Source organism: Tripterygium wilfordii, chromosome 9 (genome assembly GCF_013401445.1).
Source record: "Tripterygium wilfordii isolate XIE 37 chromosome 9, ASM1340144v1, whole genome shotgun sequence".
NCBI lineage: Eukaryota > Viridiplantae > Streptophyta > Magnoliopsida > Celastrales > Celastraceae > Tripterygium > Tripterygium wilfordii.
The window spans coordinates 3,888,672-3,911,901 of record NC_052240.1 but is presented as its reverse complement, the minus strand read 5'-3'; the positions used below and the strand labels follow the sequence as shown (position 1 = coordinate 3,911,901).

General features: G+C 37.4%; 3 protein-coding genes and 1 non-coding gene across 4 annotated transcripts; 2 read left to right on the top strand and 2 right to left on the bottom strand.

The window, feature by feature from the left end:
- Window positions 1-3,541: 3,541 nt before the first annotated feature.
- Window positions 3,542-6,260, bottom strand: LOC120006538 (serine/threonine-protein kinase-like protein CCR2). The gene has a single exon (XM_038856596.1). The coding sequence runs from the start codon at window positions 5,959-5,961 to the stop codon at window positions 3,676-3,678; it is 2,286 nt and encodes a 761-aa protein (XP_038712524.1). The 5' UTR covers window positions 5,962-6,260; the 3' UTR covers window positions 3,542-3,675.
- A 2,720-nt stretch (window positions 6,261-8,980) lies between these two features.
- Window positions 8,981-10,469, bottom strand: LOC120005362 (chlorophyll a-b binding protein 6, chloroplastic). The gene is made up of 4 exons (XM_038854961.1): window positions 10,223-10,469; window positions 9,995-10,097; window positions 9,384-9,672; window positions 8,981-9,281 (listed from the first exon to the last, which is right to left on the bottom strand). The coding sequence occupies exons 1-4, from the start codon at window positions 10,417-10,419 to the stop codon at window positions 9,130-9,132; spliced, it is 741 nt and encodes a 246-aa protein (XP_038710889.1). The 5' UTR covers window positions 10,420-10,469; the 3' UTR covers window positions 8,981-9,129.
- A 431-nt stretch (window positions 10,470-10,900) lies between these two features.
- Window positions 10,901-10,972, top strand: TRNAD-GUC. The gene has a single exon. It is a non-coding gene; the product is annotated as a tRNA-Asp (tRNA).
- A 237-nt stretch (window positions 10,973-11,209) lies between these two features.
- Window positions 11,210-22,578, top strand: LOC120006117 (uncharacterized protein slr1919). The gene is made up of 16 exons (XM_038856014.1): window positions 11,210-11,667; window positions 12,705-12,880; window positions 13,919-14,084; window positions 14,313-14,365; window positions 15,250-15,393; window positions 15,484-15,588; window positions 15,666-15,791; window positions 16,087-16,287; window positions 16,677-16,783; window positions 17,097-17,259; window positions 17,441-17,506; window positions 17,762-17,855; window positions 19,309-19,421; window positions 20,669-20,739; window positions 21,538-21,691; window positions 21,791-22,578. Exons 1-16 carry the CDS (start codon window positions 11,340-11,342, stop codon window positions 22,223-22,225), a joined length of 2,502 nt encoding a protein of 833 aa, XP_038711942.1. The 5' UTR covers window positions 11,210-11,339; the 3' UTR covers window positions 22,226-22,578.
- Window positions 22,579-23,230: the final 652 nt, after the last annotated feature.

The following is a 23,230-nucleotide window of genomic DNA, read 5'->3' as shown; positions in this document are numbered from 1 at the left end:
TTCAAAATGCGGTTCTACTAGTCATACATAAATAAACATCCATAAGTGTACATATACTTATGTGGCATGCCACATGAGACTTGACATGGCAAATTGAAACCACACAAAAATTAAAAAAAATAAAATGAGTGGGCTTCTCTCACCTCTCTCTCCAACCAATCTCCATTTATAACCATTTTCTCTCACTCCAACCGCTATCCACCTGCAACCTCTCTCTTTTCATCTTCTAGAGATGACGTCATAGATCTAGGTGATGAGGAAGATGACGTTATACTATTAGATCATGATGAGGCTGCCATGGATCAAGAAGCACTAGTGGAGGCTGGTGGTGTCCTTGAAGATTTTATAAAGGTGAGACATTTTAAAACAAGGGAAAAGAGTGTCAAATTTCCAAAAAAAATTTGATTTTGTTTAGGATTATTATTGAGTAGAGTGAAGACCTTGATTTTGTAGAGTGAAGACCTTGATTTTGTTTACAAAAAATTAATTTTGTTTGGGAATCGGTTTGTGAATTGGAGGTTAGATACTTTGTAATTAACAACTTAAACAATGTAATCAAGGCTAGATATTATGTAATTATCAACCAAAATAATGTAATTAGGACCTGTATAAAATGAGACAATCGTATCTTCATAACTTGGTTTGTTTAGGTTTGTTGGCCTCTACTGTTTTTTCTTGACTGGTTGACCGCATTTCTTATTTGCGAGGGTGACTTCGGCTACTGTGCCAGCTGTTTAGGGTCTTCCATGTTGTGGCTTTGGTGTTTGGGGTATTTCATATTGTGGGTTTGTTTATCTTTAATGCTTGTGTTGTTTTTGCCTCATAACTGGTTGGAGTGCTCTACTCTTTCTCTGGACGTTCAAAGCTTTATTCGAAGTGAATAATTACACATTGATATTTTTTAATTACATTATTCAAATGCGTAACACCCAACAAATCATCGCTACGAAAAATAACAAATACTTATGTCAAATATAGTGTGAAGTAAGACCAAAGTGGTGTAAATATTACTCCAATAGTGTAATACCAACTTTATCACACTTTGAAGTTCACAAAGTATATACATCAAATGTAGTGTGATAAAGAACAAATCACGCGTAATAATAACAATTATAGGGTACTTATACGATCAAACACGTAATACCATCTTAAGATCATATAAATAATAACAAATAGACTGTATTTATAGAACTTATCAAGCAAAAACAACATAAAATACCATTCTTCCAAAAACCAATACGTTGTTCACCAACAATAATCACAATGTAAATCAATCACCTAGAATATTCACTGACACTCTGCATTGCTGATGTTCCTCTTCTATCTTTAGCTCAACTCTAAAACAATAGTAAAAACCAGTTCGAATAGCCACAAACATGGGTAAAATGGGAAGCTTCAAAACTGAGTGGTTCAAGCTCAAATGTTCGACCAAGCCCCACAAATGGTCTGGTCGTGTAAACTGAATTTATGCTTCCTCCGCTCAATCTAGATCCGTAGCTTGAAGAGCTGGAGAGAGAAAAATAATGAGAGAAAAAACTTAGGGTTTAGTTTGGGATGAAGAAGACAAAGGAGAGAGAAGTTCTCTGTAATGAGTAAAAGTGGCACACATATCTCTGGAGTTGTCCAATTATATATCTATGTGGATATAATGGAATTGTTAAAACAAGTATATATCTATGTGGCAACTCTATGTATACTTATGTATGTTTAGTCTAGGGATGTTTAGTATTTTCGTTCAAAACGGTAACTAAAAATAGTATATACATATCTTTCAATTATTTATTTACATATGTGTGTATCGATTAGAGTGTAGGAATGCAAATAGTATGGGAATCCTGCTGGTGTGTTGTCCTTATATTGTTTGTATCTTAGTGTCACCCGGTTAAATTCTACTCCAAACCCCCCCCCCCCCCCCCCCCCCCCCCCCCCCCCACAACCCCCTCTCCCTCTCTCCCTCTCTCTCTCCCCTTATATATGTTTATATGTATATATAGTCTCTCTAAAAGTTTATATACTGGAAACAGCACTGGGTGTGGATGGACTGGCTTAGTTTGTAGGTTCTCTCCTTCTATACGCCTCGAACTGCACACACACAAGCACACATATATGTATATTTAATATTTTCATGGATGTGCACACAGCTAGATACAGATAAAAGTCATCATCATTTTGATTCTCTCTTGTGTCTTTTTGTGTTGTTTATTTTATGTTTTTTTTTTCCTTCTATATTCCTCTTCCTCTCTGCGAGACTAATTTAATTAATCAATTCTACTAATAATTAAATTCCTCCAACCCAACAGGGCCAACACGCATGTAATTAGGGAAACCTTCATGAATTGGTTTACCTTGTTTTTTAAAACCAATACAAACCAATCATTTAAAATGCTAAAAAAAAACTACCACACATGATTAAAATGAACCAAAACTAAACTAAACAATGAAAACCAATGAAATCTTAACTCCCACACAAGGCCTTAATCAGTTCCTGTCTGTCTTCCTAACCTGTTGTGTCTGTCTGTGTGTGCATTAAAGCACTCTCTCCAAACTCCTTGATCTTATATGATAAGATTGAATCATATTTTTTGAGGGATTAATTGACTGACATATGTCCATAAAGTATTAAAAAATAATTAATTGAATATGACAAGTTTAATTTATAAACAGATTTGAAATTCTAATTTAGTTGAAATAAAATATTTTCTTCATTTTTTCTCCAAATCTATAATTATTATATCAAAATACATAAATATCCTATCAATATTTGTGTTGTCATTAACAACAAAAGAAATAAAAGATTCAAACTCAGCCAACTCGACCATCTTAGTTATTATAACTATCATGTTTATTTTATAACATGGCATCAAATTTGTTAGTTATGAGCATGAATAATAAGTTTAGCATTTATAATTAAAATAGTCATAATACTTTTCTTTTTTTGAAAGGAAAATAGTAATTGATTCATGGATTTATTGTGTTGATCTATGATGCAAAGAATAGTAAACTAAACAAATTTTTGGAGAGTAATTTATAAAAATCAGAATCTATGAGCGAAAGAGGAAGCTATATAGTATATATATAACTATATATAATATAATAGTTTCACGTTAATTATTATTTTTTCTTGTGTAAATCGAACTAAAGCGATTCTAAATTCGTGTTAGCAATTGACTGAGATTGAGTACAAGGTTAGGTGTCCAAGCGAAGCAGCACTTGAAATGGGCCGTGCCCTTGTGGTTACACATATTAGAGGTGTCACACAGGTCGGGCCCGTTGACCAAGTCAATAAGTTGTACTAGGCTCGGCCCAACACCTCTAATCGGGCTGGGTAGAGATTTCCAAGAGAAGCACTGAAGCAATACTTGAAATGGGCCGTGCTCTAATGGCTACACATATTAGCGGTGTCAAACAGGCCGAGCCCGTTGACCAAGGCAAATGGGTCTTGCTAGGCCCGGCCCTGCCTAACACCTCTAATAGGGTTGTGAAGAGAAATAGACATCATTCAAAATATTGCAGATGAATTGTTCTCATTGATTGAAAACATATCAAGAAATGTTGCAGCAGCAATTACATCCTCATCCACTTTGTGGAATGGCAAAGAACCTAAACAGAATTGAATCAATGCACATTTTTGCAGCAGATTTACAATGAATAGAAAAATCCCCTTACAGAGAGTAATTACATGATCAATCCTGCTCTGACTATCTGATCTAATGAACTTGCCACATTAGACATGCTAGGACGCTCCGCTGTGTTTTCCTTCAGACAAAGTTCTGCAATATCAGCAAGTTTGAAAAGAGGTTCAACATTTCTTGGAAGCACCACGTTTCGATCGATAATGGCAGCTGCCTTTCCATGTCTTAGTAAGGGCAATGTCCATTCGATAATGCCTGGAGGAGTGTAGTCGCGGTCATAAGCTTTTCGTCCACTTAGTATCTCAAGCAAAACTACGCCAAAACTATAGACATCGCTCTCCATATCTCCATTTTGATGATCCCTGTCTGCAGCACTTGAGATCCCAAAATCTGATATTCTTGCCACCCAACCGGAGTCTAAAAGAATGTTTGCAGTCTTCACGTCGCGATGAACAATGGGTGGTGTGACTTCATTGTGAAGATACTCAAGTCCTCTTGCAGCCTGCAGCGATATTTTTAGTCTCATATTCCAATCTAATGGAGAGAGCTCCCCATGGAGATGGTCATCAAGCGTTCCGTGAGGCATGAACTCGTAAACAAGCAACCTCTCCCCCATTTCAGCACAATAGCCTAACAAGTTCACAATGTTATCATGCCTTAGATTGCATAAGGTTTCCAGTTCTGTTTCAAAATCCCTGCTGTTTGTGTGAATTATTGTGGCAGCATTAGCCCTTTTAACAGCGACTTGCCTGCCATCAGACAGAACAGCTTTGTAAACAAAACCAAAGCTCCCTCGGCCAAGCTCGTTGAATTCCTTGAAACCATGTGTGGCGTCTTTAAGTTCTGAAAGACGGAAGATTTGGGTCTCTCCAACAAGTGTAGCTGCAGAAATAGGTAGCTGTGGATGGGAGTCAGGTTCAGCCTCCACCACATGCTTGCCTAAACAAGAAGTGCACCAACTTCCACCCTTTTCTTCATCTTTTGTATTGATCATCTGTGGAAGAAGACAGAATGCAATCAAAATCAGTAAGGTGCCGGACGCCGAAGAGCCAATGATGAGTACTAGTTTGCTAATCTCTTGCCGTTCCTGCTGTTGAATCCCCGCCGAAGAAGGAAGCCCACAAATGTCCCAACAAGAGCTGTTCTGGCAAAGGGAACAAGCAGTGCAAATTCTATCTGCATTATCTGTACACATACTAGAAGGGAAGTAGCCTTTGGAACAATTCGTTCCACAAGGCAAGCAAATCCTCAAGTCCTTCTGAGAACACAAGTTTTCTAACTCTGGCTCATTAAGAATGCTTGCATTGAAAGCAAACTTTCCAGTACCACATGCGCCAGCCGAGCACACGCCAGGACTACAAAGCTGCAATGGGGGACTATACTCCACCGGGGACTGCCCTTGAACTCCCCAGCAATCAAGTATTAAGTCCACTTCTCGCACCCCACAAGTGGTATAATCAGATGAAGCAATTGCCATAAACCCAGAGCCCTTAGGAACTGAAGAAGAATCATTACCCCAACATTTAACTCCATGATCATCTTCATAGACCCCACAAAAATGTTGTGCTCCAGCTGACAAACCTACAAATCGAGAGCCTTTTGGTGGAGCTCCAAACTCATAAACATCACCCCAGCATTCAACTTCACTAGATACACTAGACACCCCACAAGCTGAGTTCCTTCCTGTGGCTAAAATTTCAAAATCACCAGAAGTAACTGAAATTCCCAAATTTTCTGATCTGGGTCCCCAACAAACCACTCCACCTTCCTCAACACCACCACAGCTAAACCCATCTCCAGAGACAATCTTCCTAAACAGAAGGCTTTCAATATACTGATTACGAAATGAATATTTTTCTTCTGATGCTTGATCAAATTCCCAACAGTCCACATTACCAAGATTAATGCTTGAATTGTAAGCTCCTCTAATAGCACAAACATGATTTCTTCCCGCGGCAATTTGTAAGTAAGAAGTGGATTGAAATGCTCTCGGTACAAGATTTTTACCTGGATTTGGCAGGCTAAAACAATACGCCTGTGAAGCGTTCGATGTAATGCCGCAGAGAAGGCCCTCGCCACCAGAGAGAGAAACCATTGGTGGCATTGAGCTCATCAATGTCGTTGATACCGAAGATTTGTTGCCTTTGTCCCAACAAATGATTTCTTGCTTTCCACCTGCATCAATGGCACAGAAGAACCCATTATCACCAAATGCTGCCGCAATGGAGCCGGATGAGCCATACCCAGATACTGTAATTGGCATTAATAGAAGCAGCATAAGTAGATGAAGAAGAAACCCAGCACCAGAAACACATTGTTTGACCATCATTGCTGATTCTCTATTCAATGAAGTCTTGCTGTCTCATTGATCAGCAGTTTGTTTGATGGATTTGGGTTATGCTTTGATAATGTGGAGAGTTTTGATCATTTTTATTGGAGATCAGACTGTTAATGAGTCAAACGTGGAAGTGTCTGACTGAAGATGAAGTTTTAAGTGTAATTTAAAATGACAAAACTAGCTGGCTTACTGAAGAACTGCGTTGACTACACCTTCTCAGTGAGTTCTGAATCTTACTAAAGCAAACAAACCCATGTTGCTCTGCTTCTTGATTGCTGATGCTGGCATAGAAACAAATGCTTAATAAGCCAACATATAGCAGCTGTTATGGGGTCAACATATCATTGTTTACTTAATCAAGTTTTAGCAAACCCATTTAGTCGTAATAGAAGTTTAATTAGACATGAATATATCCAAATACAGATCATAATGTAAGAATTACTTCTTTTGTATCAAATATCAATATTGGAAACATAATATGATTTTTTTTTTCAGTTTTTGCTACTGTATATCTATATAAAGTGATTGTGTGTATGTGTGTAGCACCCGACTCGAGTGGACAGGGTCACAAGCCTATGTACTGTCAAGCTTGATAGTATTGAGCGAGCTACCGAGTGCCAGTGGAGATGAGGTTAAGTCTCTTGTCCCACATCGCTTAGGGGAATATGTGAAATACATTACATAAGAAGCCAAACTCCTGAACTAGTAACAAGCGTTTTATTGTGTTCAAACTAGTATGCCATGGTGTTGGGTCTAGGAAGACAAAACCGTGCAGGTCAATATAAGCCGGTCCAAAATTGACAAAATGTTACGAGTATGGAGGGACAGACTCTTACATTATATCTGTGGGCAACAAGAATTAATCTAGACACCATTTAAAAGTGCAAATTGGAGGCTATATTAATTGCTGAAGATGACATGAAAGGCTTGAGTTGATACAGGCTGTACTTAGGAGAGATGACACTGGTTATTATTGACCCATTTGAGTATGGGGTTTTTGTCTTCATGTCTGCTAATCCAGATTGCACATTAAACCAACTGGGGCATTGCAACATGTGTCTGAACTTTCAATTTTGATACATAATCTGGTTGGGGATTTCTTATGCTCTTAACTATAGCCAGACAAGATTTAATCATCACATTAGTATGCCTCCAAATGAACAGGACTCTTATGCGTTACCTAATTAATGAGTTTCATGAGTTTTGGTTTTAGTTGATTATATGAATGATATATGTATACTTAGCAAAGATAGGCAAGAAACATGGGTTTGTTCATTCATGTGCTTCCTACCATTCATGCCTCTGGATTTGCAGCAAAAGAATCCATTTTTAGGTGAAGAATTATTTTATACAACTTTAAAGAAGAACACAAAAATGAGATCTTTGGATAATTGTCTTCTTCATTATTGGGTTTCATCTATTCAACTCATTTGGATAATAATGACATCAATAATTAACTGTTAAATGAAGAACATTCTGGCCCATTGAGGGCCCATTATTTAGGCATCACTTGATTATTGATTTGATTTCTTTATATATATATTGAATTTGTGATCAGTACTTCCGTACAATAGTTGGCAAAATGTGCCTCCCAAGATAAATAAGAGCATCACATGATGCTTCACTTTTGAATACAAGATTTAGTCAGTGGAGATTTATTATTAGGTACATTTATTGGTAATTGTACTACATAATAAACAACTTACAAATTGTTTATTTAGTATTTGAGTCAAATTAGTTTATTACTCTAACTAATCTTCCATCTAAGGTTGCATCATGAGGACATCAACACTTCTAAGGAGAAAAAAAAAAAAGGAAGAAGAAGAGAGAGTGAACTAAGCAATTCTTTAACCATTCATCAATTTTCGGATGTGGGACCTATACAATTCTTCGGAGTTTATAATTCTCATCCCATGGTGAAGACAAGTCTAATGGAGAAAACACATAAATCTCAAACCATTAGATGATAATTCGAGGAGAAATGTAGATTTCCGCATCCTCAATTTTACCTGTCTATCTATGCATTGTCATGGACTTAATTTGACACCTATTTGATTGGGCTTTTGGTCCAACGTTAGGACAAAGGCGTTTGAGGCCTTAAATAGCATTATGAGCCTTGCAAGAAAACACCTTTCGTAATATTTGAAGTTTTGAGAATCATGAGTAGGTCAGAAGACACTCATGTGTGTGATATCTCATAGAGGTCTTGAGTTCGAGTCTTCCCATCCTTTTCCCTTGTATCAAAAAAAGTAATATTAGAAGTTTTGACCATTAAGCACTCAATCCTTTTTTTGACTTAGTTTAAAATTAGAAATTATAAAAAAAATCTCATTAAATACTAATTCTTGTAAGGTGTGAAAATCCCTAGATTTACATCATCAATAATCTTTGAGTTTTTTTGTTATTTTCTTGTAAAACAAAATCTCAAATTCGAGATTTAACAAATCCCCTCTAAATTATTTTGAATCTTCCAAGATATGCATCTATCTGGGTGTTTGACTTTGACTATTTGTAGGGCTAATCAACTTGTGTACATATAAAATAAAAGTGCCTAGACATGGCACTTTACACAACACAAATTATATACTCAAAAGCACAAATATATATAGTGAACCAAGGAGAAACTCTAGATCCCAACATTTGCAATGGAAGGAGAAGTTGTGATGCGTTTGACCTTAATTTTTGCTGTTTTAGCCTTCACAATTTAAGGTATAGAGGGTCATCGTTACTCAATATTCTCACTTGATGCAGCTCCCCCAAATGAAGAATACCCACCATGACCATGCGAGATAAGTGAGCGCACAAAATTGTATAAGGATACACGAGGGTGAATGAGTGTCACACACTGTTGAAATACTTTTGGGATTTTAATCATTTTCCTAATTAAAAATGACCAAAAAGTGGTGACACTCCACATCGAAGACCTTGGCAACATGGGTTTGAATCTGATTTTGCATTGTGGGTTTAGTCGCTCTGTGTTTTTGATGTGATGTGATGATCAAAGCTAATGTTAATATCAAAGGTGTAATTAGGGGGTAGTAGGATGAAGTCATTGTACAAATACTAGTTCTAATTACACAACCCGGGATATAGTATCATGCTTAGATTCATCACACAAGTTTGAAAAGGAGTTTTACAATAAGTTTGAATTTCTGTCAATCATGGCACAATCCCTCTGGGGATGATTATGTCTCCAATGTTGTTGTGCCATGGATCAGCCAAGTGAGAGGCCAAGTTCTCCAATGGTCCTGTGCCAGGATAAGCTGATTGTTGAACGACGAACCCCACGAATGCCAACATTGCCAACCGACCTGTAAATCAAAATTGAATTATGTACTTCTCAAGTAATAATTAGAGAAACACAAGTTCAAATTTCAAATAGTGTTTCACTTGGTCAGGTTATGAGAGCTCACCGTTCTTGATCTCTTTGACCTTGTATTCCTCGAACTTCTTGGGGTCCTTGGAGTAGCCGAGAGGATCGAAGGGCCCGCCGGGGTACTTCTTCTTTTCGGGATCTTTCTCCATGCTGCGTTGGTGCTCTACGAAGGCAATGGCGAGGAATTCAATTACCAAAATTGTGGGAAGGGTGCCCCATGGGACTGGGTTGCCCAAGTAGGTGGCTTGGCCGTCAGGTTTTGCAGCCCACTCTTGTGCCTGAACCCAGTTGCCTAAGCCCAATGCCTCTGGTACTAGAATTCCTGGCTGCATAATGCACAGGCACCAATCAAATTAACTTAAAACTGAGACCATTTAACTCATCCCAAACATGATTGCACAGGTTTTAAGGGCTAAATTGTTTTGTTTTGAAGATCTTAGTTATTAAATTTGGGAATGCAAATGAGCCGAGCCGAGCCGAGCCGACGAGCACCAAAATGGAGCCATAGCTTTGTTATTAGACTCGGAAAATCCCGAGTTTTATTCTTACAAGACTAATACATTTGTGATCATGCATTGGTCAACTTCTCATGTTTTTAGGTGAAAAACTAAAAATATAAAAAAGTGAAATTTGAAGTTAAAAACTTACAACGGCAAGCATAGCCCATCTGCAGTGATAGACTTCAGACTCCTTGAATCTCTCTAGGTTCTCCGGTACCTCGCCAAGCCGAAGTGGGTCGAATCCAAAATCACTGAAACACAAAATACATGTACAAGTCATCAAAATGACCCTAAATACAAAACCCTTTTTAAGTACAAACTTATCTCTCAGTGTATGTTTTTGTAATCGAAAATAAGTATTTGAGTAGTTATGTACGCAGGCGCAGATCCATCTAGGTAGGGTGGGCGTGGCTGACCAGGCATCCAGTCCGCGGTCATGGAAACGCGGCCTGCGGCATTAGAAGCAGCACAAGGCAGCGGAGAGGCGGCAGCGAATTTGGATTTGGAAGAGGAAAGGACCGAGGGGAAGGCGGCAGCGGCGATGCCGGAGCTCATTAAGGTGTTGGAAGCCATTCTCAGAGTGTGAAGAGTGAGAATGACAGAGAAGATAGAAGTCTCAAGTGCTGGGTGTTTGGGTAGTATAGGCAGCGAGGGATATAGGCGAATCCAAATACGGACGGTTATTGGCTAAAGAAGGTTTCGTGGGATTTAGGATAGGGCCACGTGGATTGCTTCAATCAGTTAGGTGCCCACGTGGCATATCCAGTGGATATGTGGTGGACGTTTGTTTCTGCATATAAAAATCAAGGATTTTTTTTCTTCTTGAAAATCAAAATCCTATTAGATTAGTGGACCACATGTCTTCGGCTAGAAACATGAATCACTGTTATGAACCTTCTGGTGATCGGTGATCAATGGGTATTTCTAACTTTATCTAGAAGGTTTACGGTTGAATGGGCTTTGAGTCTGCTTCTTGGCCCACTTTTCTTCTCAAGTGCAGCGCTGAGTCTGTGAAGAGTTGAGTTATTAAACAAATAGACTGCTGACACACAAAGTCGTTGTAGTATAGTGGTGAGTATTCCCGCCTGTCACGCGGGTGACCCGGGTTCGATCCCCGGCAACGGCGATATTTTTTCCTCATGTCAGGGGGGCCCAATGGGCCTAAATTTTCAAAATCTATTGGCCTTTTAAGGGAATGGCCCATTACATCTGATGGTGTTCATTTGGGAATGGGCCTTATTTTTTGCATTTTAGCAATATTAAAAAAAAATTGGTAAATTTGTAAACGGAGTATTTACAACGATACATCTTCAGCCACGTGTCCACCCTCGTGAATTAGAGCTTTCAGTTCCATGCTTTTCTTGCTTTCTTCACAGTTCCACTCCTCCTAGGCACAACGAAGGAAGAAGACAGATACAGAGACGGGCACTAAGGCTTCTGCTATGCCTGCGATTCAACCTTCACACTTGTGATTCGAGGGTCTCAATTCAGTAATGGCTATGTCATCAGGAGCACTGTCGTTCTCAGTGCCTATATCTTCTACACTGTCCAGGACACGAGCTTCCAATACCACGCCGGAAGGGAAGGGTGAGAGGAAGAGAGTGTGTGTTGTTGGGAATTTCGGTTTCTTTGGCGAGGCAGTGCGCAGGGACCTTGAATTCTTGAAGAAGGGAATCAGTGGAGGGATAGAGTGGGCAAATGAGACTTTTCATATCCCACAGGTTTCCAAATCCCTCGACGATGTGTTGTGGCTTCGGCATCTGGAGGACTCTCGTGCCCCTGCCTTGGAGCCTCTCTCATGGCCCCAACCTTCCTATCCAGGTTAAATTACCTTTGCTATATATACATACACCTATAATACATATTCACCGAGTAAATGCTCTGTGATTGCCCATCATTTTTATTAGATTTATGCGTCTGATTATTCACTTGTTCTCATAATTCTACTGCACAATTCAAGTTTTATTTATTGTCGTGATTTAAAAAAAAGTTAATCGCCTATTCGAAGTTAGTAACTGTAATGGAGGAACCCATTTGAGAAATGGTGCTTCAATAAGCATATCATATGAATTGTCAAATAACATGACTTCATGAGGAAAGTTTACGCTATAAGACGTTGAAATTGGTGGGTTGGGAAGAAGAAAGGGTATTGTGAGTTTGTGACACTTCATTTTTTATGTATGATTTTTGCATGATAATTATGCTACAGTGGTGGAAGTGGGCAGTACAAGTTGGGAGTTGAATTTTTGTATTATCAACCTTCAGTTTTAAAGATACTATGATTCAAGAAGTCATTGCTTACATGCTATTTCTTTCAACTTATTGCTTTACTGAAATAGTACAAATTGTTGGAAATCAAGGATTTAATTTTGGGTTTGTTGAGGATAATGGGATTACTGCTCTGCTGCCTGCCTGCCTCTGAATGGGTGTGCATCATCATAATCATCTGAGCCTTGTCCATTTGGCGTCGGCTACACTAATCTACAAGAGAAATCTATTAGAATCACACATGTTGGACCATTTTTTACGCAACTGGATTGAATAATTAGGTTTTTCCTTCCACGGATATCATTCAAAGAATCTCATTTGAGTCCCAATCACAGCAGGAGTATATTTTTGGCTCTACTTATTGATGTCAGTTAAGGACAATTTGCAGATTTTGATGAAAATTCATATGGTATTAGCAACAGCAAGCAAAAGATGATTCTAGCCACCTTATAAATTCAGATCATGGGTACCTTAAAAAGATTCTCTGTCTCGTTACTTTTTTAAATGCTTTCTTGTACGAGTGAAAGGTACAGGTTGTCATATTTCTGCTTCTGTTAGCTGTTAATATTAAAGTTTGGATCTCTTTACAGAACTTTCTGGTGTGGATTTGTTCATAGCTGATCTCAAAGCCTTGGAAGCATATGCTGGTTACTTCTACTATATGTCTAAGGTTTGGTCCATGCCACTTCCGGAAGTCTATGATCCTCAAGATGTTTCCATCTATTTTAGCTGTAGGCCACATGTAGTGGCCCTTCGAATTCTCGAGGTAATTAAATTGATTTATTGTAACTATTGACTTTTTGTGAGTGTAACATAATGATGCCAATATTAATGCCACTTCAGACCACCTATTGGTTAATCTAGAAGGAACGAAATTCCAGAATTTTTCGTGATAAGGAGTGCTTGATTGTGGTTTTCTTGGATAGATGGCTTTCCGTGCTTAAGGGTTGAGTAGAATTTGTTCAAATCTTTCTGATTGTCTTAAATTCTCAAACGTGTAATCCTGTTTGTTCTTGGCTTGCACCCCCTTGGTGCCACTATTAAATCTTTTCTATTAAATAAAACGATGTCAATATAATGCTTCCTGTTAGAATATACACATAAATGTTGTGAAATGCCCCAGCCCAAGAAGGGTTGGTTTGGGTTGGGGCGTTTCATATCATTTATATATATTCGTTTCACTTCCATCTAAATAAATTAATCATTATACCTTTCAGAACATGCACGCAAGTGATAGCACTAAAAATCTTAGTTATCCTTTTGGGTTATGGACATTTATATTTTTTCATCATTAGTGGTGATTCAAGGGATATCACTGTCATATTGATCAGTCTGTTGGTTCAACAAGGCACTTTTAGAGATCTTTTGCTTGTGGTTGTCCTATATTAGCATTCATCTTGTGGCACTTCCACTTAGGTTTACCAAAGAGATGTCTGAGGATCTATGTTCGTGATGTTTCCAGAAAATACTCGTACATATAAGTTGCCATTAGATCATGTACCCACTTGTGTGGTACATGAGACACTTTTAGAAAATTTGTAATGCCAAAGTGGAATAAATGAACTTCTCCACCTCCCTATGTCTCTTGGATCACATAAAAGAGTATTGGATTGTATAATTCTGTGCTCCAAAATTTTGGCCTGAGGTACAATATATCTTTGAAATACTCCATCCTGATATGTTCCATGTAAAGTTGAACATTTCAAATATGATGCTCCCGTGGCTTTACCTGTTCCATCCGAGCAATGTGGATTTAGGTTTTTTTATGGATTACTTACTGGCTTTATGATTTTTGTAATGGAAGGTCTTTTCTGCCTTTGCTTTCGCTGCTATCAGAATTCGTGCCTCGGGGATTGGGAAGTTCTTAGGGTCAAATTCAGATAAGGATGTGAATGGAAGTACATCACAGTACAATTTTGGGATGGTGTTAAAAGAGACTATGCTAAACATGGGCCCCACCTTCATTAAAGGTCTGGAATATGATTTTATTGACGTTTGAAATAGCAACCATTTGATTCATTTTGTTTCTTTTTGGATCATCTTATTATTCTTTTTGTATGTGGGATCTCTATATGTCTGTGGTTTTTGTTTCTTTTGGATCATCTTATTGTTCTTTTTGTATGTGGGGCATTTTATTTTTCTCCTACAATTACACAAGTTTACCGATGTGCTAGTTATATGCCTGCTTTCTCATGCAGTTGGTCAGTCGCTCTCCACAAGGCCTGATATAATTGGCTCGGAGATGTCCAAGGTTAGATTGAAAACGATTTTCTTTGCTTAGTTTGTCTCTTATCTATAATAGTATAAGCAAGCATATTGTAATTAGTTGACTGTCCACTGCTGGATAATGATATGAAAGCAATCATTTCTCTTTCTACATGCAAAGATATGGCACAGTGGTAGAGTTGTAGGAGTGCAACCTAGAGGTCACAGGTTTAATTCCTAGAAAGAGTCTGTCCACTTATTATGTGGGGTAAGGTCTGCGAACATCTTATTTATCCCCGACCCCGCCCACTGTGGTATTTTTATGCACGGGAGTTGTTTACCTTTTTAACCTTTTCGTCAAAATTTTGAATAAAATTTTAAGGTTATGGATTCAATAGGGGTTGATGAAAGTAATGATCCTAGATAGAAATGAATGGCGGAATCGAATATACATAGTGGATTCCCGTTGATTTCATCATATACTCATGTGGCCAACCTCAAACTTTCGAGATAAAGACGCAGATGATAATAATAAATATCAAAATTTTATTGAAAAAGGAGGACTCCTGGCTAGCTGCTAGCTCCCTGAAATCAGTTTCTTTATAAATGAAATCTTATTGTGCAGTTCTTTGAGAAACAGTAAGTCTTTTTTTGATGGTGATAATTTTCTTCCTATCTCATGGTACAAGTTCAAGTAGTAAACAGTGTCAGTTGCTTCAAGATCTTATTGTTTCATTAATATTTTATTCATGTCGTTAGATATTAACTTACAAAACTATTATATCTTGTGGTATAGAAGTAACTTGTTCCGTAAACTGGGTAATGTTTTTCATCCATTCTTATCATTAATGTTTAATGAAAGTTATGAAAGACCTACTGGACTGTTATTTGATTTCTACACTGTTTTTGGTTTCTGAGTTATGATTGCAGGCACTTTCTGAGCTGCATGATCAAATACCTCCTTTTTCCAGGACTCTGGCCATGAAAATTATTGAGGAAGAGTTAGGTTCACCTGTTGAATCATTGTTTAGTTATATCTCTGAGGAGCCTGTAGCTGCAGCATCATTTGGTCAGGTGGCTGATTTTAAAAAATACCTTACTAGACAATACCAAAACATTGTCTATCAATTGGTTCATTGACAGTTAAATGTGCATTCACTTTAGGTTTACCATGGGAATACTCTTGATGGTTCTTGTGTTGCTGTGAAAGTCCAGCGTCCTAACTTACATCATGTTGTCATGCGAGATATCTATATACTTCGTCTTGGGGTTTGTCTTGCCTTTTCTCTATTCCTTACATGTTCATATACAGAGTTCTCAAATAACTTACTATTCAATGTTTTTAGCTGGGGCTGCTGCAAAAGATAGCAAAGAGAAAGAGCGACCTTCGCCTATATGCTGATGAGCTTGGAAAAGGTTTGGTTGGTGAGCTAGATTACACACTAGAGGCTGCAAATGCTTCCAGATTCAGGGTATTCATTACCATTTCCCCTTTGAAAGATGTTTACAATGTCCTGTGATCAAATGGCATCAATTTTTCGGTTTAATGTAACTCTTACTACCGTTAATTAGTTTTTCAACAAAAGCTGATATAACTTGGTAGATTTAGGTCATAAGTTTCACCATTTTCATTTAAATGTTATTTCATTTTTTCTTTGGTCAGTTATTAAACTTGTAGAAAAAAAAAAAGTCTCCTATATTTTTCTTCCCCATTATCCTAGGATAAATGCTTTCTTTCTTGCTGACTCATTTTTTCTTTCACTACAGGAAGCTCATTCCCGCTTTCCATTTATTCTTGTTCCAAAAGTATTTCAGCATTTAAGTCGGAAAAGAGTTTTGACAATGGAATGGATGGCTGGTGAGAGTCCCACGCATCTAGTCTCTGTTTCTAGTGGTAACTCCATTGGTCATGGCTCTACACATTCTGAGAGGCAGAAAATGGAAGCAAAAAGACGTCTTCTTGACCTGGTAATATTGTAAACTTTACTAGCCTCTTTGGCTTATTCTGGTCAATTTTTACTATTTCTGGACTACCGATATGGTTGGAAGTCTTCAATGAAAAACTTTGGATATTAATGTAAAATATACAATCTGGTTATTGGGAGGAAGACTACCTTTGAGGAGTCAAGAAAATTAGCAGATGATGTGGCCCTGGATTGAACAAGGCGGTCAAACAAGTTTTCTGCTACTGAACCGATTCCTTATCAAGATTATGGTGAATTACCCAACACACGAGAAAATAAAATAAGAAGAAGATAAAGAGAATGAACTCCTAAATACATGTGTTGCATTGGTTTTAAACTTCTGCCAAATTATTGTACAATTAATCACATTCTTTGTGCTTTTCATTTTTATAGGTTAGCAAAGGAGTGGAAGCCTCATTGATTCAACTCCTTCAAACAGGCCTTATGCATGCTGATCCACACCCAGGAAACTTGCGGTACACATCATGCGGACAAATTGGGTACTTTTTTTTGGCATTCCTCTTTCTTTATTGTATAAAATTTGACTGTTGTGTTCTAAGTTAAATTATCTGAGTTTTCTAATCGTTAAATTTTAACCTTTTCTATGCCTGAATGATTTCATACCAGTTTATCTTCCTATGATATTCTGGAGACATGGGTTCGGCAACTGTCTTTTCATCATGCTTAAATAATAATATCTTCTATTGAGAAAATAATATATGAATAATTAAATGCATTTACTATAAAAGAAAAAGGAAAAAAAATGTCCATGTTTCTATGGCTTTTGTTTACCAGTCGTGTTTAAGATGCCAGGTTTCTGGATTTTGGCTTGGTTTGTCAAATGGAAAAGAAGCATCAGTTTGCCATGCTTGCATCCATAGTACACATAGTAAATGGGGACTGGATGTCTCTTGTTCAAGCTCTGACTGAAATGGATGTTGTGAGACCAGGGACTAACATCCGACGTGTTACCATGGTATTATATTTGGTTACCTAATAGCTTTGTCTCAGTATGTTATGTTTATAGACAGAAATGTTGAGCAAATTATTTGTTTGTTGTTAAATGTACTTACTTATGTTCGTATCAAAGCTGAAATTTATAATTCTTGGTTATCATAGCAATAAATGCTAAGCACTGACTGGTAAATATAATTCAGGAACTGGAAGATGAACTTGGGGAGATGGAATTTAAAGATGGAATTCCTGACATTAAGTTCAGTCGGGTGAGAGCGAGACTGGTGCACTCCATTAAATTGTATTTATATTCATGCGTGTTTATGCTGTTTATTTTTCACCCATTTCTAACTTTTGCCTCTTCAATCTATTATATCAAATGCTATAATATATAATTGCATTTATGAAAAATCATATTAGTGATAACTACTCCATATTCTTGACTTTTCTATCTTCCATTGTCTTGCATGATCCTTTCATTGCGTTTCCTTTAACTTGCTGATTGTTATGATAACGTTTTGAAGGTTCTGGGAAAAATATGGTCTGTAGCTCTCAAGTATCATTTTCGTATGCCGCCCTACTATACACTTGTCCTGCGTTCACTTGCTTCCTTGGAAGGTATGCTGTTGACTGACATATTACTTATTTCTTCTCTGTTTTGCGCTTGTTTTTCTGTTGGAACAAGACTTGGTTTCTTGTGCAACTGATGTAACATCTATGGGTTAGACAAGAGATATCCCTTTTTTGGAAGCCTCAATCAAGAGTTGCATGTTGGAAACCAACAAAGCAGATGTTTTGGTTTTGAACCAGGTGTCCTTAGTAGTTTATTGGTCATTGTTGGATTGTAATCTGGGGTCTTTAATTCATTTAAAGACAAAGAGCCTTTGTCAATAAGTTTCATGCTAGGAATCTGTCACTGTAGAATTAGGAGTCATAGTTATACTTGGTCTCTCTATGTATGATGCAATGTTGACAACAAAAGAGTAGTACCCATGACTTCTTTCTATGTCTTTTGCTCAAACTTTCTTTCAATCCTACTCCCTTATATTCCCCTTCAAGCTCACATTCTATCCTTTCCACACCAAAAATCCATACAGAACCTAATCTTTTCTTTGCTGCCAGGCCTATTTCCTATCCTGAAGCCTGTGTGTACAGAAATCCCTAATTTCCTCAAACCTTACATCACTCAAAAAGCTAGAGTTTCTAAATTCGTCTTTCATGTGAAACTCTATCTAGAATTCTCCAATAGTTCCCATATGTTGTGTTACCGGTGTAGTTTCTAAATCCCTCAAACCTACCTCAACTCTGCTCACGAGATCTTTCTCTAGTATTCTTTAGCTCTTTAGCGGTCTCCGACGGCTGGATTATGATTTGGATAAATTACCAGGAGTTACTTTTGTGGATTCACTGAAAATGAACCTTTCTCCCATCTCGAATACCGTTTTGTGTGTGCATGCTTGCAAATAAAAGCAGACATATCCACACCTGTTTGATGGAATTTGATTTTAGTATGTTGTGATATGAGTACTCTTATTCACTTAGACTGCGTGAGCTAGAGTCAGCCTGTACTTGAAGAAGACAAAAATTTTCACTTTAGAGAAGATATTATAAGTTGTAACACCCTAATCTCAATCCTTTAGTTCTACATAATGGTGGAATGTTTCTTTTATGAGTGTATCTTCTTCACAAAGCATCCTAATTACCATTTAAATTGATCATCCACCTACCTGACTTGTGTCCATAGATCCAAACCTGTCAAAATCAAGATAGGGGCATTGACAATGCTTCCAACTTCCACTGGGGTCACTCCAAGTCGCCAAAGAGACTAATGGGTGGTCCTGCAAACCTCAAAGTTTGATTTTAAGTAATGAATTACTTAGCCATGTCAAGAAAATACAATAATGTGAAATGCTTTTTCTTTTTCCTCCTTTGCTATATAAATGCTTATATTTTAACGTAATAGTTCATTGTATCAAATTTGTTTGAAGTCCATTTGCTTCTGGTTAACAAAATACTTCTATTTCACACAATCATTTGCTTTAATTTATGTATCGTTCCTATCTTCTCTCAGGTTTGGCAGTAGCTGGAGATCCAAATTTTAAGACATTTGAAGCTGCATACCCTTACGTAGTTCGAAAACTTCTTACTGAAAATTCAGCTGCAACAAGGAAAATTTTACATTCGGTAAAAAACTGTATTACTATTTATAATTATTTAGTGGCACAGCATTCTACTCTGCATTGTTGTTGTAGTCTCTGATGAAACACCTTATTACGGGATGATTTATTTTGCTCTGTAGTTCATTGGTGCCACACTGATACAGCTTACTAAATCATCGTTGCCTTTATTTATTAGAGTGTGGAGAAAGCTGTAAATTGCACTTTATTTTTCCTCCTCTTGTTGCTTCTCTCTATTGTCCTATTTCTTATAGTTTATCCAGATTATGAGCCATTGAGGAACATGATTAAACATCTTTTGGGAGTACTAATTTACTTTTGTATTTGGGCAATAATTCTAGGGAAACCATGATTGGACATATGGCCAATTTAAATAGGACTAGTCTAACTATTGCATGTTTCTTTTTTCTTTTTTTTTTTGTGAATTGTATTTTTAAGACTCAAAATTGATTGGTTATAATACACTATGGTGAGGAAGAAACTAACAATTGTATTCTTGTGGATTTTAAAATATATTTCTCAAAACATGTGTAGTGATGTTCAATAAGTACATTAAAAAAACGACACCTATGTGTAAGGCTACCTGGAAAGGAATATATGAGGCTTTGCCTGGTAATGTGGATTGTGGAAAGGTTGTTTCCGTTTTTAAAACCTCTATCTCCTAGGTTGCAATGAAGCAACATTGCCTACATAGTGTTTGAAGAGTCTACCTTATAATAAAAATTATACTCTAATATCTGATGTGGGGATATGTGGGGAAGTAGTAATAAAGATGAAATGGATTGAAAGTCGGACTCTTTTAGCCTTCGCAGTTTTATCAGGGAGACTTATGTTATTCGATTAAAGTAGTATTCCATTTAATAGTAGAGATAGAAGGAGTATTACAACATTATTTTCCCTTAACATTCCAAAAAAAGAAAAAAAAAATATTTATAGATAAAGGGAGTACGACAATTAATGCAGGATTTCAAGGATGAGAACAGTATTAGCAATTCTAATTCATATTTTAGAGGATTTGTATGTACGAAGTTATGTTTTTCTTAGAAATGCTAACCATAGTACAACTGTTTGATAGCCACTTCAAGACGTCTTTGTTTGAAATTACTAGCTAGAAAGAATTACTTTTCTGAATTGTGGAAGCAAATTGATGCATTATGTACTATAATAAGGTGGATTTATTTACTTGCAAAACCTATTCCTTACATTCTGATAATAGTATGTGACTTCAGTCGTCTATTTGTTTTTTTTTCCAAGGTGGTTTTAAACAAGAGGAAAGAGTTTCGGTGGCAGAGGCTTGCTCTCCTATTAAGAGTTGGATCTACTAGGTATGTTTCAGAAGTACGTACTTGTAGCCTGTGTGCCGCTGGCTTTCTAATCTGTCTCACTAAAGCTTTATAGTCACTTTATTATCATTTTCTTCCTTTCTTTTCAATTACATGTTCAATTAGTGTTTTTATATCAGAAATAAAATATTTAGTTTTGATGTATACATCCAATTTCTTGGGCATTCGGACCTACTAAAGAGCCACTTATTCAGGCTCTTGCATAGTGTGTGAATTAACTAGATTTTTTTTATGGTACATTTTCTTCCTTTCTTTCCTCATTACATTGGATTATTCTATCCACACAAGCTTTGGAGCTTCTTTCGGTCATTGTAGCTAATGCTTAGAACCATCACAGTTCATTCCTTTCTATTCTTTTCCCAATGGCTAAAAGTTTATTAAAAGCCCCATGGAGGTGCAACCTAGAGACACAGTTCATTCCTTTATGACAATCATGCTATCAATTGTCAAGTCATAAGCAGCTTTTCTATCTGTTAAATCACGAGTTACTTCTTTAATGGTCAATTAAGAATATTTTTTGCAGCGATGAGATTTAGCCATCCTGTGGAAAAACTAAGTTTCATACCTCCCTCCTTAGGCCAATGTGCTTAATAAATTCTTCGCATTGAAAATAAGATGACATTGTGCTGGAATATCTCATTTCCTGATACCCCGATTATGTCTTGTTTATTGATTTTAACATTTAAGCTTGTGGGTTTCATTATGGCACCTGCAATGATTCAATCTTTTCATCCCGTGTCACTATTTTTCATAACATACAGTATTCTGGTATTTCCTCAGGAAAGGCTTAAACCAGATAATACAACCAAATAGTGGAGCTTCACATGGCTATTTATCTAATAGCTCCAACGGTGTTTTTGATACCGCGCACCTGGTCTTGAGGATTTTATCATCCAAGGATGGTTTTGTGCTCCGAAGACTTCTAATGACTGCGGTGAGTGTCTTTAAGCTGGAACTCTATTCGCTGTAAGACTTGGTTCAGTTGTGCATTTCCATACATTATGGAACTATCATTTTGTCTTTTGATTGAAAGGATGGAGCTTCACTGATCCGAACCATGGTTTCCAAGGAGGCAATTGTCTTTCGACAGCAACTTTGTAGTTTCATAGCTGAAATAGTATCCCAATGGATGGTTAAAGGTTTTAGGCCCAGAATTACAGTGAGCCAGTATCGTTCTCGAGCAAGATTGGCTGACGGACCAAACAACAAAGGGGTAGGTCCATCTTCTATACTAGACACAAATGAGTATCAGTCACTCTTGAGAGACCGGCGGCTCAAAGTGATTTTCTCTAAGGTTTTGGATTCTGCGAGGAAAGATCCAGTGTTGATGCTGAAATTTTGCTTGACCTGCTTCGTTTTGTTCATCAAGGCTACCGCCCTAGCTTGTCATCGGGCTCTAGTCTCCTTATCTGAAGCCTATTTGGGACCAATATCACTTGCTCCGAAAAGAATTGCAGTTAATGCTTGAAAGGTAAACTATCTCCCCCTTCAGAGTATATTCAGCACTAGCAGAGATGATTCATTGAAAGGCCATACATTCTACATGCATTAATTTCTCAAAGATCAGTGTTCGCCCTTGTGACTTACTTAACTGCGCTTGTAGTGAAGGCTCGTATCTTCATCCCAACGTTCTTCTAAGGTTAGATCATTCAGATGCTGATATATCTTTTTGAAAGATATGTATAATATATAGTACAGCATTGTACACACAAATAAGATCTGTACAGTGACACCTACAAAGTTAGGTTCTTAACTTCCCTCGAAAGAAAGACAGTGTATTGATTCTTTCTAATGAGCAGACACTCTGTTGATTTTGTGCCATATATAGTGATGCTTAGGATTAACAATGAAGAACTCAACTAAGGTCATGATCCAGAGCCTCCTTTGAGAACAGCATTAACCATGACACTAGAATCACCTTCAAACTCGACCTAACCCAAAGTTAACACAGATCGAGCAGCTTCCAGTAAACACTCAGCCTCTGCATACGAAGGCTGAGTACAATACAGATTGCATCCCAGTTTACTTTAACAAAAACACAATTTAGGAGGAGTCCACACACAGAAATTAGAAGACTCTAACCTTAATGAACGCATAGGATGCACTTGAATTGATTATTGAAGTTTGGCATGATACAAATCTGTTGCATTCTGCTTAGCCATTATTGCTAATTGACTTGGATGGGTAAACTCGCCATTATGAATGGGAGAATTTCTCCTGAACCATAAACCTTGAAAAATATTAGCAAGAATTGTGAGATCAGTACCCGATAGGAGATTGATCATAGATTGCCAGAACTGCAAGAAGGATGGGAATGCAAGCGTCAACTTTTGCAACACCAAATGAGCACAACCAATAACATGTCCAGCCGCCGGACATTGCCACAAAACATGAAGAGCAGTTTCTTGCATACGCAAACAAATTGGACACAATTCATCTTGGCCAATTCCTTTTTTCAACAAATTAACGCCCG